Genomic DNA, 16,084 nt, shown 5'->3' with positions numbered 1-16,084 from the left:
TTCGGTAAACGGGAGTTGCATAATCTCATAGTCATAGGAACATGTTTAAGTCATGAAGAAAGCAATAGCAACATACTAAACGATGAAGTGCTAAGCTAACGGAATGGGTCAAGTCAATCACATCATTCTCCTAATGATGTGATCCCGTTAATCAAATGACAACTAATGTCTATGGCTAGGAAACACAACCATCTTTGATCAACGAGCTAGTCAAGTAGAGGCATACTAGTAACACTATGTTTGTCTATGTATTCACACATGCATTATGTTTCCGGTTAATACAATTCTAGCATGAATAATAAACATTTATCATGAAATAAGGAAATAAATAATAACTTTATTATTGCCTCTAGGGCATATTTCCTTCACTATAATCCTTATGATATAAAGGAGACATGTATTACCATGCAAAAAAAACTATGCCAACATTTCTTACATTGTATATCTTTATCAATGCCAGGAACATTTTTTAGGAACTCGTGTATAATTTTTAATATATATATATATATATATATATATATATATATATATATATATATATATATATAGGAAGAGGATTTTCTATCATAGCTTGCCCTGGAAATAGCTATCAGTACCGTTGGTGTGCTTTGTTATTCGTACTAGCTATTTGTTATAGTACTGTTTGAAGCCCATGTGCTCAAATGATTTAGTTGTGCTGGCAGGCCGGTTCTGGCAGCTTTATGCCTAATTGCCTGACAAAAAGCCTGTTGGGCGTGTGCGTACGAGATGGTGGCCATCGTAGCGTTGTATATATCAGGTTCCAACTAGTGGGCAGCGCTACGTGCATGCTCTTATGTGTACGGCGCGCCGTTACGTCCCGTTTTTCTTGCACGTGACGCCCACGACGAGACGGACACAGGTTCGGTCAAATATCTGCGACGGGTCCATGCGTGTGCCCGGAAGGAACCTATGTGAGCCACGTGTTGAACCTGCTATACTATGTATACGTACACATGAGTGTCTTGTCGCGTGCAGCACGTCCACGTCGGTCACATGTGGTGAAACACATGTGGTCTGCCATCATACGGCTCATGTGATATGGTCTTGTTGGTTTGAAAAAGTAGTACGTGTGTAATGGAGCCGTACTTGTCACACGCCTGTACGAATCAGTCCTGCTGTGGCTTCAGTTTCATGAGATTGGGTTGGTCTTTGAATGCATGTATACAGCTTCACGACCTGCCGTAGTAATGCATGCCCATTTAGGCTGCTGAGCGAGCACTTAAGACGCGTGCGTACGAGCCTGTGCGAGTGTCAGTTGACTCGTCCGGCGACCCAATTGAAAACCATCTGTAAACTTTTTTCGTGTATAATATGCTCTCACGACCTCCCCCGTCGAGCGGTGCAGCCATCATACTAGTTAGCGCATACGAAAATATGAGCCGGGATCCTTCAGGCTTCATGGTGCCGAGCGCGCACGGCGCTGGTGTTGATCCCCTCCTCCGGGCTGAATGGATCCCCGACGGCAACGAAGGCGGCATTACAAGGTGGAAGGTAAGCTCTGATCCATGCCCTGCCCGGCGCTCCGGCCGACGTACATTAAGCTCTTGTGTTTTGACGCCACTTCTCCGCTAAGGACGCACCGCCGGACACCTTGATTCCATGCACCGCGAAGCAGATAAAAGACATGGGCACAGGGGTCATTGACGCGTCGAACTATCTCACTGCAACGGGCGTGGAGGTGACTACGGTGAGTATTGAATCCTATATCACCAAAGCTAACCAGACATATGTTTGACTCTTTCGCTAATTGCAGGTCAGACTGCTAGGAAGAATGGTAAATAAGCAAGTGTCTGATAACTCCGTCTTCTTCACCCTGGCCGATGGGACGGGTCACGTCAAGGCGCGCGTCTGGTGAGTGTGGACAGCAAGAACAGCTCGTCCCCCTCCCCCGCCCCCACCCAGTTCACATATGTCTGGCACTTTGTTAGCCTGACCAACATATCTGCCTCTTTTCAGGTTCGACGGCATAGATGTCATGTGTTCAGCGAGCATCAGGTAACCAAAACAGCGAGCGTGATTGTGGGTTATTTCTCTATGGATCAAAAAACATGCAGACTGATTAAGTTTGTGGATGTCATTGTTCGTGCCTTTTTGTCAAACCAAAGTGATGGCGTGTACATCAAATTAACCGGTCGCTTGCGTGCTGAGCTCGGGTGCCCGTAGTTGCAGCCTATTCATTGAGGTTAGCATGGCTTGTATGTTGTTATGGTAGTGCTATCATATTGAAAACCATGTGTTCGTGATTATTAACCCCGCTTCAGTGTGGTAACAAATTTCAATGATATCACTCATCATTTCCTGGACTGCATCTATGTTCATCTGATGATGCAAAGCGACCATGCTAAACGCGTCGTGCACTCTCTTGCTCTCGTCCCATTTGCCCCATCCGCACCGCTGGCTAGCACTGCACGCCGTGTCCCAGAGGTTGATTAAAATCAGATCAAATCGTGTAGTGTGTGCAGAGTCCAGAGTAGCAGGTGGCTCACCATTCTTTTTTGTGATCCATGCCAGCTTTGTCTGAGTGTGAAGGCCGAGGACGAAGATCTCACTGATATGATCATGGGATTTCTGGAGCAGCCAGGGATCAGGTACGAAATCATCACAAAACGGCATGTGTTAAATCACATAAGAAACAGACATTTTCGGTGTTCTGATTTTTTATTTTTTTGCAATGGCTATTTATCAGCGCACTCGAGCATGGAGTTAGTGTGAACCTGGTGGTGGAACGTCTTGGTTACCAGAATCAGAAGCAAGGTGAGTTTAGTCCGGCATGTTATACTGTGCTAATTTTATCAGTCACTGCCTAGCTGACAAAACAATAGTAGTTGTGTGCATTCTTATTGATACTTCTAAAATCACTGGGCAAATGACGACAACTGTGCATTCTTATCGATACAGATCGATGCTCGACAAGCTTGCTGATCTCGGATGCGTGTTCCAGACAATTGACGATGACCACTTCAAATCTTGTGATGAATAGTATGTCATTCAGTTGTACAATGCTGTCATTCTGAATCGTCGGTTTGAACCAGTTCAAGAAGGCATTGCCCGAATACCTTGTCTTTCTATTAATATATCAGACATGACCCTACAAATTGAATATGCTTCAGACATGACGGCTTAATTTAGTTTAGATAGAAAAGATAGCACATCAAGTTCACTCGCCAGCCTCTTTTAGTTCACACGAGGGTCAAGTCTGAGTGCTTGAATGCCGTCAAAAACACTAGTAACTAAGGTGGTGAGGTCAACATCCATACAGGTGTTGAATAAATTCAGTACAAAAAAACTAGCCGATGTTCATGAAAAGTACTGAAACTCTACTCCTTTTGGCACCGATCGAAAGGCTTCGGCAGCTAGATGGGGTTGTCTTTCATACCAAGCACTTCAAACAGCAGGATCATCCTTGTATTGTCAATGTCGCCACCGATCTGCAGAAATACCGAGTAAACATGTGTTAACCCCCCTACACCTTTATTATTATCACCTCTCGAATTCCTTACTCACCGAAGACAATTCGCGTTGCATTTTAGTCCCCATCCATTGCCTTGCGAAGTGCAAAGCGAATATCCCGCTCGATTCCCTGATTAATACACAAAATGACATATGTTGTCATCCGATAATTTCAGTGAACAAATTATTCTGTAAACAAGTATTGCCATCTTACCTCTTTCATACCCAAGGTCCTGTGACATTCCTGGGGAACCAGTTGTACCAGCCTGCTGTCTTTGATTATGGCAGCCAAAAGCTCGTCCGCCAACCGGCCATGCTCGCCTTGTAGCTCATCCATTGGCTTGTCGCCATTGCTCATCATCGGGTCCACTATTGTAGTTCGCCTTCTCTGGAAGTCGAAAAAGTATGTCGCCCAGGAGTTGTTGTGATGGATGGGCAGAACAAACTAAAACAGGGCAACAAACCATGTTACAAATATATAGATCATCCCTCGTCTTCAAGTAGAATGCTTACAATCGCCAAAGGAAAATCTGAAGACATGTACCATCGTGCATAGATGAACAACGTGTGCCTACTGGTCGCCCACAAAAAGATCTCTTATGTAATCCTCATCGACGTACCCCTCATCCCTGAACACATGATTCTGCACACAGAAAATCGGATACAGAAATGTCAGAGAGCCCTGTATCTATCATTACTAATCGATTGCCTGATACGAAGGCATGACACTTCAAAAAAGGAACAACCGTTACCACAAAATCAGGTTCCAGGAAATGACGCCAGCAAGACTCTCCCTACTTTGCAGCAAAGTCAACGTCGAGCTGCTGAAACCTTCTCATGAATATGTTCATCATCTCGAAGCTGACTACTCCATCGACCACCAGCTCTTTCTGTATTTCAATCACAGTAAATTCAATGTAGCTTGGCAAGTCAGAGATGATCCAATTGCTGCAAAAAGAAAAAAAGCATAATACCTAAATTAGATGCTTTCCGTAAAAATTTAACATAAAAGCAATAAAAAAGGGCTTCTGATCCATGTGGATCATACTTTTTAACTATCTCCCCTGCCAAGCTCATAAATTTCAAATACAGATGACATATATCTGCCGGTGCACGTTCTGGCAGCTTGTACTCCATGACGAAAGGGGAACTGGCCAATGGACCTGGAACCACCTTCCTCTTTGGTCTCGGCGCCGACTGAGAGCTTGTCTCGTTCAATGCCACGTTTAGATTATATGTAGACACAGCAAGCTCCTCACGGATATCAAGCTCTGCGATCATTATATTTTTGGTCCTGGTTACTGGCGACAGAGAGGGAGTGCTCGCAATGGGGATCAGGCGTGCTTGGCCTGATCTTGGGACGCCGATCGGCGGCGCAACCCTGATAGGTGCCATCGGTGTCTCTGCACAAGCCAGCTGATCTGTTCGATGATAAGAAAGGGTTAGCATGATTAGTACCGGGATAATCACAATCGACACAGTATGGAAAAATATTGTGCTGAAAATTAACACCTTCCGCTCCGATGGCTGCTGTGAACTCCGCTAGTAAAGGCCCACGCCGCATGACATGATTCGTTTGGTTTTTCCTGTCCCCCCTTGGTGATACTGGCCTACCCGGAACATCGATTGTGTTGTGTTGTGGCGGGTCGTCTATGCGAAGGTCAAACGATGGGCAACCATCGAAATCATTGTGTGTGTCCGTCTCACGCTGCACGCCATTGTACGCTTGGTTTAGCCGGTCCCTCATTGGTGGCACTGGCCTGTTTTGTGTATGGACTGACATGGCCTGCGGCGGGGCGTCTCTTTCAAGGCCAAATGACGGGCAAAGGTTGAAAACGTCATGTGCGTCCACCTCGGTAAGACGCAAGTTTCGTCCCCCCTCGGCATCCATTGGCCCTGGCTGTTCACAGTGCACTGGATAGCTATCCTCAAGAGCCTGTGAGATGACCAATTCTCTTCCTTCAGATGCATCTATCTCCTCTATGTGTGTGCTTGGCTGCGCGGTGGTGGTGCTGCATCTGGCTCCAATATCTCTTTCGGCCTCCTCCATGAGCTTTCCAAGAGGCGTCCACCCTCTCTCGGAGTCGCTGTCATCCAGCACAGCCTCCATGTTTCTCATTCTTTTCCTGTGAGATGTCTTCTTTATCCTTTTTGGCGTCGCTTCCGAACCATTTGGTGATGGGTGAAGCGGCGATGCTCCTCGAGCACCATGTGACGTCCTTGGGGTAGGACTTATCATACATGGAGATGCTGCATTTTGCTTATCTGAAACATCTGAAAAAAGATTTGTCGTCAGTGAACGAAAATACTGAAATGTAAATATGTACATTTAACACGATTGGGGGTCAGACCGGGTGAACTTTCTATACCTGTGTCATCATCATCAATGTTTATGATGTCCATTTTTGATGCATTTGTGTGTTGGTCTGCCGTCGCAAACACATGGGAGATGTCTTCCCTTGATTTCTGAGCTTCGAGGCATAAGCGATGTCTCATCCCTGTGCGGATCTGTGCCCATTCGTTCAAATGCCTGTTGTTCTCCGCATTCATCTCCCTGTCCGATGCCGCCAAAATTTCCTCACAGTTCTGCGTGAATTTAGTCACTTTCTGAATGCACAGGGCTCTCAGCTGCATCACATGTTCGTATGTTCAGTATAGCAACGCACAGAAAGTATACCCACAACCCCTAGGATGCACTGCGTCAATAAAAAAAGGTGATAGTTATGTGCCGTAGACTTACAATGTCATTCGTTTTACGGGGGCTGCGGTTTGCGCGTCCACTCCGTGCATGGATTCTTCCGGCGACTGCATCGATGTTTCTCCTTTTCGATGGATTCCGCTGATAACACACAGAAGTAGGAGCTCGAGGCTTGAGAAAAACATATCAAACAAGCTGGAGTCAGTATGCGTGTTCAGACATTAATCATTTGTGGACCTAATGTATCAACGTGACACCAATATGTAGCACATGTCTTACCAGCAGCTTCCCATACACATGGTTAGGAGATCCCTTTTTAGTGTACGAGTCAGCTAGTATAATTTTGTTGATGTCAGTGCTCGTGTAGGCCTTCACCCTTGGGAAGACATCATGAGGAATGTTGGGAATGCCACCACTTGAAGTGTCTAGATTGTCGATGTAGAACACCTGCCATTCGACATGAATATCAGAGTTAGGATGAAGGACATTCAAGTTACAGGCATTATCTATCGCAATATGCGAAAATCATGTCGAAAGGACCCCCCCCTTTACTGACCTGCAGAAAAGGAAGACACCCAGAAATGTTCGACTTCGATTTCCCTGAGAACAGCTCAGATTTCACCCTTGATGCTGATCTTAGCACATCAGCACGCACGTACCCGGCCCAGTTAAACATGTTTATCAAATCTGGCTCATATATAGCTCCCCAGTAGTCTGTCGTGAAGTACTCATTCTTCAAATTGGGAGCCAGCACGTACGACACCGCACATATTACAAAAGCCATCTTGAAGGCCTTGCTCTCGGCCACAGTCATAGGACGGCCATGCTCCAGGAGCACCACCTTTGCTACAGAGGCCGGGCTGTGTTCATTCTCTGAAAGGCTGAGTGCCATCCTGATGGTTTGCACAACCTCTTCCGACACGATGGACCCCGACGTCATCACTGATGCTCCTCCGCACGGTATCCCCATGACTGTGGCCACATCTTCATCATAGAACGGCGTGTCGCGGTGTAGGCCTGCAATGATGGAGCTAGCTTCCTCATCAAGTTTGTTATACACCCACAGCAAAGACTCTCTGTCAGTCCTTGTAAGCTTCGGTATATCGAGTAGCCCTCCAAATCCTATCTCATGCACTAACTTCCTCTTCTCAGGATTCAGTTTGGATATCAAATCATACAGTTTCAGAACGCTGCACCTTGACCCAATCATGGGCTTTTTCCTTTTCCCCTTTCTGTTGTCATCCGAGCTGGATTCAGATGAGCTGCGCGCGACCATGGACGGGATGCGAACCCCCTCACCATCGTCAGACGAGATGTCATGATGGTCTTCATTTAAGCGCCGGTGCCCGGATGGGCCAACGCCATAGTCCATCCCCCTGTCAGGCCAACCAACGTCAATAAGAAATCCACAATCATAATCTCTGCAGCTATCAATTATGGTGTGCGCATGAACAAAGAAAACGTTCAACTATTCTAACAGGCTTGCTGCGCAAAACCAAAGAACTGGGTGTGTACCTGCCTGGAAAACCGAGCCAACCGCCCCGCCGCCCCCGCCCTTGCCCCTCTACCGACGGCGAGGCGCGCAGATCCGATTCCCGCTGTCCTGGAGCCGTAGCGCATTTGTGCCACCGAGCATCTCACATGAGTAGGTTGTTTCGCTGTGCTTTGCGGATTGAGTGTTGGGCGCGGTGTGAGGGGCGGAAGCGGAAAATGTGCGCGGGTAGCGGCGAGATTGAGGAGGAGGCTGCGCTCTGCGTTGGGTGGGGGTGGAGGACTGGGAGGGCGAAGCGGGCCAGACCCTGTTTGCCACCGCAGACGCATGCCTGGCCATTGTCCCTGTTCACGAGTCTGATCGTATACGAAAATCGCCCTTCTGCCACCAAAAATTTAAAAAGAAAAGAAATATACGACCGCGCGCTTGGCTCAAATTTTGTATCCAGCTGTGTCCGGAAAATTCACGCGCGCCTTCACGTGACAGCGTGTGCGTGATGCGCTCCGCGGACCCCATGATGCAGATAGCCATGTTTTTGACACTGTATTTAGGAATTTTACATTAGGCCTAACAAATATTCATTCCGTTCATTACCATAACAAGGAAGATTTATTCCGTTCATTTCTTCCATCCGTTCATTCCATAATTATCAATGTACGGACGAACGGGTGCCTCTGCATCGAGGTTAACTTTGACAAACCCATCACTGATTTTTGGCGGTTCCCGTACCGGGGTTACTGTCCCCTCCCCCCTAAATCCATCGGCTCCCATGGTTGATATCGTTTGTTCCACCTGAGATGGTTTGCCTCGTCGGTTCCGAGTGTGTGATAAGGCGGTTCTCGTCCTCCGTAACCGATATCGGTTCCACGAATGAGCGGGTGCTCGTGCATCGAGGTTAACTTCGACGGACCCATCACTGATTTTTGGCGGTTCCCGTACCAGGGTTACCGGCACCCCTCCCCCCTAAATCCATCGGCTCCCATGGTTGATATAGTCGGTTCCACCTGACATGGTTTGCCTCGTCGGTTCCGAGTGTGTGATAAGGCGATTCGCGTCCTCCGTAACCGATATCGGTTCCACGAATGAACGGGTGCCTGTCCATCAAGGTTAACTTTGACGGACCCATCATTGATTTTTGTCGGTTCCCGTACCGGGGTTACCGGCCCCCTCCCCCCTAAATCCATCGGCTCCCATGGTTGATATCGCCGGTTCCACTTGATATGGTTTGCCTCGTCGGTTCCGAGTGTGTGATAAGGCGGTTCGCGTCCTCCGTAACCGATATCGGTTCCACGAACGAACGGGTGCATGTCCATCAAGGTTAACTTCGACGGACCCATCACTGATTTTTGTCGGTTCCCGTATCGGGGTTAGCGGCCCCCCTCCCCCCTAAATCCATCGGCTCTCATGGTTGATATCGTCGGTTCCACCTGACATGGTTCGCCTCGTCGGTTCCGAGTGTGTGATAAGGCGATTCGCGTCCTCCGTAACCGATATCGGTTCCACGAACGAATGGGTGCCTGTCCATCAAGGTTAACTTCGACGGACCCATCATTGATTTTTGGCGGCTCCCGTACCGGGGTTACCGGCCCCCTCCCCCCTAAATCCATCGGCTCCCATAGTTGATATCGCCGGTTCCACGTGATATGGTTTGCCTCGTCGGTTCCGAGTGTGTGATAAGGCGGTTCGCGTCCTCCGTAACCGATATCGGTTCCACGAACGAACGGGTGCCTGTCCATCAAGGTTAACTTCGACGGACCCATCACTGATTTTTGTCGGTTCCCGTACCGGGGTTAGCGGCCCCCTCCCCCCTAAATCCATTGTCTCCAATGGTTGATATCGTCGGTTCCACCTGACATGGTTTGCCTCGTCGGTTCCGAGTGTGTGATTAGGCAGTTCGCGTCCTCCGTAACCAATATCGGTTCCACATACGAACGGGTGCCCGTGAATCAAGGTTAACTTCGACGGACCCATCACTGATTTTTGGCGGTTCCCGTACTGGGGTTACCGGGCCCCTCCCCCCTAAATCCATCGGCTCCCATGGTTGATATCGTCGGTTCCACCTGACATGGTTTACCTCGTCGGTTCCGAGTGTGTGATTAGGCAGTTCGCGTCCTCCGTAACCGATATCGGTTCCACATACGAACGGGTGCCCGTCATTGAGGTTAACTTTGACGGACCCATCATTGGTTTTTGGCGGTTCCCGTATCGGGGTTAGCGGCCCCCTCCCCCCTAAATCCATCGGCTCCTATGGTTGATATCGTCGGTTCCACTTGAGATGGTTTTCCTCGTTGGTTCCGAGTGTGTGACAAGGCGGTTCGCAACCTCCGTAACCGATATCGGTTCCACGAACGAGCGGGTGCCCGTGCATCGAGGTTAACTTCGATGGACCGATCACTGATTTTTGACGGTTCCCGCACCGGGGTTACCGGCACCCTCACCCTTAAATCCATCGCCTCCATGGTTGATATCGTCGGTTCCACCTGGGATGGTTTGCCTCATCGGTTCCGAGTGTGTGATAAGGCGGTTCGCGACCTATGTAAGCGATATCGGTTCCATGAACGAGCGGATGCCCGTGCATCGAGGTTAACTTCGATGGACCGATCACTGATTTTTGGCGGTTCCCGTACCAGGTAACCGGGCCCCTCGCCACTAAATCCATCGGCTCCATGGTTGATATCGTCAGTTCCACCTGAGATGGTTTGCCTTGTCGGTTCCGAGTGTGTGATAAGGCGGTTCGCAAACTCCATTACCGATATTGGTTCCACAAACGAACGGGTGCCCGTCATCGAGGTTAACTTCGACGGACCCATCACTAATTTTTGGCGGTTCCCGTATCGGGGTTAGCGGACCTTCTCGCCCCTAAATCCATCAGCTCCATGGTTGATATCGTCGGTTCCACCTAAGATGGTTTGCCTCGTCGGTTCCGAGTGTGTGATAAGGCGGTTCGCGAACTCCATTACCGATATCGGTTCCACAAACGAACGGGTGCCCGTCATCTAGGTTAACTTCGACGGACCCATCATTTATTTTTGGCGGTTCCGTACCGGTGTTAGCGGCCCTCCTCCCCCCTATATCGATCGGCTCCAAGGTCGATATCGTCTGTTCCACCTGTGATGGTTTGTCTCGCCGGTTCCGAGTGTGTGATAAGGCGGTTCACGACCTTCGTAAGCGATATCGGTTCCACGAACGAGCGGGTGCTCGTGCATCGAGGTTAACTTCGACGGACCGATCACTGATTTTTGGCGGTTCCCGTACCGGGGTTGCCGGCCCCCTTGCCCCTAAATCCATCAGCTCCATGGTTGATATCGTCGGTTCCACCTGAGATGGTTTGCCGTGTCCGTTCCGAGTGTGTGATAATGCGGTTCGCGAACTCCATTATCGATATCGGTTCCACAAACGGACAGGTTCCCGTCATCCAGGTTAACTTCGATGGACCCATCACTGATTTTGGCGGTTCCCATACCGGGGTTAGCGGCCCTCCTCCCCCCTATATCCATCGGCTCCATGGTTGATATCGTCGGTTCCACCTGAGATGGTTTGCCTCGTCGGCTCCTTGTGTGTGATAAGGCGGTTCGCGTCTATGGTAAACGATATCGGTTCCATGAATGAACGGGTGCTCATGCATCGAGGTTAACTTCGACGGACCCATCACTGATTTTTCGCGGTTCCCGTACCGGGGTTAGCAGCCCCCCTCCCCCCTATATCCATCGGCTCCATGTTTGATATCGTCAGTTCCACCTGAGATGGTTTGCCTCGTCGGTTCCGATTGTGTGATAAGGCGGTTGGCGTCCTCCGTTACCGATATCGGTTCCACCAACGAACGGGTGCCGGTCATCGAGGTTAACTTCGAAGGACCCATCACTGATTTTTGGCGGTTCCCGTACCGGGGTTAGCGGCCCTCCTCCCCCCTATATCCATCGGCTCCATGGTTGATATCGTCGGTTCCACCTTAGATGGTTTGCCTCGTCGGTTCCGATTGTGTGATAAGGCGGTTGGCGTCCTCCGTTACTGATATTGGTTCCACCAACGAACGGGTGGCGGTCATCGAGGTTAACTTCGAAGGACCCATCACTGATTTTTGGCGGTTCCCGTACCAGGGTTAGCGGCCCTCCTCCCCCCTATATCCATCGGCTCCATGGTCGATATCGTCGGTTCCACCATAGATGGTTTGCCTCGATGGTTCCGAGTGTGTGATAAGGCAATTGGCATCCTCCATTACCTTTATCGGTTCCACAAACGAACGTGTGCCCGTCATCAAGGTTAACTTCGACAGACCCATCACTGATTTTTGGCGGTTCCCGTAGTGGGGTTACGAGCAACCCTCCACCGTAAATCCATCGGCTCCATGGTTGATATCGTCGGTTCCACCTTAGATGGTTTGCCTCGTCGGTTCCGAGTGGGTGATAAGGCAGTTCGTGTCCTCCGTAACCGATATCGGTTCCATCATTGATTATGTGCTAATGTGGTTCATGTCCTTGGTAACCGAAATCGGTTCCACGAAACAAAAGGGTGCCCATGCTTCAAAGTTAACTTTGATGGCCCCATCATTGATTCTCGGCATTTTCGTATCGCTGTTACTAGTACCCTCCCCTCAAAAATCAATTGGCTCCGTCGTTGGTCTCGTTGGTTCCACCTGAGATAGTTGGTCTCGTCGGCTCCTTGTGTGTGATAAAGCGGTTCACGTCCGTGATACGTCCGTGGTAATAGATATCGGTTCCACGATCGAAAAGGGTGCCCATGCTTCGAAGTTAATTTTGACGGGCGCATCATTGATTTTCGGCTGTTCCCGAACCGCGATTACCAGTCCCCCTCTCCTATAAATCCATCGGCTTCGTTGTTGTTCTTGTCGGATCCACTCGCAGCATCAACCGGTTCCGGTTCTTCACGAGATATTTCCTCGGTTCCGGTGTGTGATAAATCGGTTATTCACACGATTTTTACGGCCCCAAAAAATGGAATCGATCAGGTTTAAATGCCATCGTTCACGCAAAACATTGTCTCGTGCATTCGCCGCAACGGTAATGTGTACGCTTGGCGCGGATGCCTGCCTGTCGCGCGCTAGAGGGGACGAAAACGCTCAGAAGAAAATCTTTTTTCTGGGTAAGCTTGTGAGTTGTGACGACATGGATTGATACCCCAGTGGTTATAAAAATGCTGCAAGAATCTTTCATGGACTCGTCCACTCCACACACAAAGCCACAGCGCAGGCTCTGCAGAGAGCGCACAGGCCATCTCACTGCTCACAATGTCGTCCGGTAGCCATGGCAGCTCTGCCTCTTCTCGTTTCCGGAGCGGAGGTACCTCTCCCATCCCGTATCGCGTGCACCCCATGGACTACGAGCCTTCCGTTAACTGCTAATGCAGCCGAAAGGCACCGCTACTGACCTCGTGGACCGACGCCATTCCCGGCCGGAGGTACCTGTGCTGTTCACGGGCGACGGTAAGTGAGATCTGACTCTTATAGCCATGACTTTATCTTCTGTGCGTGTTCTGGAGCTGGTTTGACCCGAGGGCTAGCCCCTACCTTAGGCAGCTACTCCTCGATCTGCGAAGCGAGATCGTTGGCATATGGAGGGCGAGAACGCACTGCTGCACATGTCTCTGGAGCAAGCCCTGTGCAAAGCAAAGCGCCGACAGAGCTTCAGCTCGCGGCTCGTTGCGATTCTACTGATGGTAATTCTGTTCTTCATCTGCGTCTCGGCTTGGTCTGGTGTACCGTCTACTTGATCTTTGCATCTGTCATGTCGATGGTCATAAGTTATGTAGGTCCTAATGCGAGTAATCAAGGCTGTGAAAACACCCAAAAGAGCGAATCAACCTGTGGTTGAGTTGGTTAGGTGGACAGTGGTATCCCCAACCCACCAGGGTTCAAATGCTGGTGCTCGCATTATTCCTAGATTTATTTCAGGATTTTCGGCGATGCGCTTTCAGTGGGAGGAGACGTTTCCGTCGACGACGAGGCGCCTACGGTGACTTCGTAAATCTCAAAATGATATGCCGGCTCAGTCTCTCGGAGGTGCTCATAGGGGTAGGGTGTGCGTGTGTGCGTTCATAGGGATGAGTGTATGCGCGTATATATGAGCGCTTGTGTCTGTACTGATGCTAAAAAAAAACACCCAAAAGAAATGTATCTCGATACTGTGTGGTGGTGCGTGCGTTACTAATGAGATTGAAACCTGTATTAGACTCTGTGTGAGTGTTGTATGTTGCAAATCGTGTCCATTAAGACTGGAGTGCGCCGGCTGTTCCATTATGTTGTCAGTATAAATAATCATCAAGCTGTTTTCCATGGTATCTCGGTCAAAAGTGCGGTAGCTCTGCTGCGTGTCATCAGACTGTACAGGGGGTAAGCGCTGACCTGCGCGTTCTGTGGTGCTGCAGCGATGGACAACCGACAGCTCTGATCACCATATCCATGTTGGCAAGGTCTCAGTTATACTTTCGGAGCGTGCGAGCGTTTCTCGGCAAACTGTGAGCGCGCAGTGTATGACGTGACCGTGAGGTCAGAAAACAAAAACATAATGTATTCGCTGTGTACGCTCGTGTCGTCGAGAGCCTGTTGCCCATGTGAGACTCACAAATGCCCGTGCGCATATGCTTGCTCCTGGTTACCCCTTGTTCACACCATAAAAGGCAGCTCCCGGCGCAGCCATCGATCAACAAAGCACGCACCAGCAAAACTCTGCCTATCATCTACTCCCTTCGTTCGGAATTACTTGTCAATGAATATATCTAAAACTAAAATACGTCTAGATACATCCATTTTCGCGACAAGTAATTCCGAACGGAGGGAGTACCTCCCACCCAGCCGAAGGATGAACTCAAGGTGGGTTCCTGCCCCCGGCGTTGGGAGCTGGCGTTGGGCATCAACGCCGGCTCCGCGTCTGCTCTATGGCTGCGGTCTTAGAGCAACTTCAACGGGCCGATCCAAACGGACGGCGATTTCATCCGCTTTTTGTCCGTTTGGGTCGGTCAGATGGACACGGATGCCCGCTTTCGCATTTGGGGTCGGCGCATGCGCCTAACGCTGGCCTGAGACCCATTTTGACGGCGCAAAAAAATGAACGCATGCATATTAAAAATAAGAGAAACAACATTAATTAAACATTAAAGCCTCCTCCTCGGCCTCGCGCTGCTCATCCTCGAGGTCGCGCAAGAGCATCTCCTCGTACTTGCCTTCACGGTGCTCCTCTGCCAGCCGGCGCCGGCGCCACATCTCGAGGTACGCTTGCTCCTTCGCCGACGTCGCCCCCAGCCAAACCGGTGGCGCGGACACCCACTCGCGTACCACTCCATTCCAGAAGAAGCGCGCGATGGGCTCGGGCTCAGGCTCCGGCTCCGGCTCCGGCTTGATGGGGGACGGCGGGGCCACACTGGCGGCACCACGCTGTCGCCCGCCGCGGAGAGGGCAAGGGCTTGCGCCAGTGCCGCCTCGTACCGGGCCTCCTCTTCCGCTTCCGCTACCTCCGCTCTACGCCGCTCGTCCTCCTCGCTCTCCCGGTAGACGGCCGCAAGGGCCGCCTGGTATGCGTCCTCCGCCGTCTGGTCCTCCTCGCGGACGACGAGCGGCGTTGGCGGCAACCTCCGGTCGACCTCGCGCACGCCCCGTCGCCTCGCCACCTCGTGCTCGAAGGCGAACCACCTCGCCCAGTTGGGCGAATCGGTTGCATAGTCCGGGTCGGCGCGTTGCTCCGGCGTCAGCAGCGCCCGCCGGCGCCGCACCTTCTCCGCATGAGCACGAGCCGACCGCGGCGCCGCCGGCACTGGGATCCTATCTGGATCCAGATGCCAGTCGTGCGGCAGCGTCACGTTCGAATACGGCAGAGGCTGGCGGTTCTGCCAGTGCAAAGGTGGGCAGATGTGGGCGACGAGGGAGCAAAGGTGGGCAGATGTGGACGATGAGTTTGGATAAGGACGGCCCCGCCGCACGATCGGCTTAAAAAAGGACGAGCGACATCGCTGACGCGTGGGCCCGTCGTCATAAATTAAGCTGACCGCGTGGGCAGCGGGTAGTTGGACGGCTGCCATGTGGGGACGCGACGGATAGCGAGAAGGCGCGCGAAGCGTCCGTTCGGCGTCCGCGCCGACACATTTGGGGCACAAATTTCGGCCGCAAATGCGTCGGCTCGGATGCGACGCAGACGTGATTTGGGTTTGGGTCGGCGCGTTGGGCCGTCACTTTTGTCCGCGCCGACCCAAACGGACGCAGCCAGACGAAATGGATCGGCCCTTTGAAATTGCTCTTATGGCTCAGCGCAACCGCATGATCCTCGGTCCCAACAATGACAAGTGCTTCTACCGGTGCTGCAATGGGACGTAAGTTTCTCTACACCACCTCGCTTCGGTTGTCATTGCTGATCCATGATTGACCCCATATTTTTTAAATCTTTGCAGAACACGGACGCGGTGGCGTGCTCTCTGTG

General features: G+C 50.7%; 1 protein-coding gene and 1 long non-coding RNA gene across 2 annotated transcripts; both read left to right on the top strand.

The window, feature by feature from the left end:
* Positions 1 to 1,414: 1,414 nt before the first annotated feature.
* Positions 1,415 to 2,020, top strand: LOC123080455 (replication protein A 32 kDa subunit B-like). Its single transcript, XM_044503385.1, has 4 exons — positions 1,415 to 1,512; positions 1,595 to 1,708; positions 1,775 to 1,872; positions 1,978 to 2,020. Exons 1-4 carry the CDS (start codon positions 1,420 to 1,422, stop codon positions 2,018 to 2,020), a joined length of 348 nt encoding a protein of 115 aa, XP_044359320.1. The 5' UTR covers positions 1,415 to 1,419.
* A 155-nt stretch (positions 2,021 to 2,175) lies between these two features.
* Positions 2,176 to 2,750, top strand: LOC123097012 (uncharacterized). Its single transcript, XR_006446874.1, has 3 exons — positions 2,176 to 2,445; positions 2,533 to 2,609; positions 2,708 to 2,750. It is a non-coding gene; the product is annotated as an uncharacterized lncRNA (long non-coding RNA).
* The last annotated feature ends 13,334 nt before the right edge of the window (positions 2,751 to 16,084 follow it).

The sequence above is a fragment of the Triticum aestivum genome, chromosome 1B (assembly GCF_018294505.1).
Source record: "Triticum aestivum cultivar Chinese Spring chromosome 1B, IWGSC CS RefSeq v2.1, whole genome shotgun sequence".
Taxonomy (NCBI): domain Eukaryota; kingdom Viridiplantae; phylum Streptophyta; class Magnoliopsida; order Poales; family Poaceae; genus Triticum; species Triticum aestivum.
This window is presented reverse-complemented; position numbering and strand designations above follow the sequence as displayed.

Excerpts from the sequence above, each read along its gene's own strand:
- LOC123080455 (XM_044503385.1), top strand. The coding sequence starts at position 1,420 with ATGGTGCCGAGCGCGCACGGCGCTGGTGTTGATCCCCTCCTCCGGGCT. Across the intron at positions 1,513-1,594 it reads GCGGCATTACAAGGTGGAAG|GACGCACCGCCGGACACCTT; the intron begins GTAAGCTCTGAT and ends TTCTCCGCTAAG. Across the intron at positions 1,709-1,774 it reads CGGGCGTGGAGGTGACTACG|GTCAGACTGCTAGGAAGAAT; the intron begins GTGAGTATTGAA and ends CGCTAATTGCAG.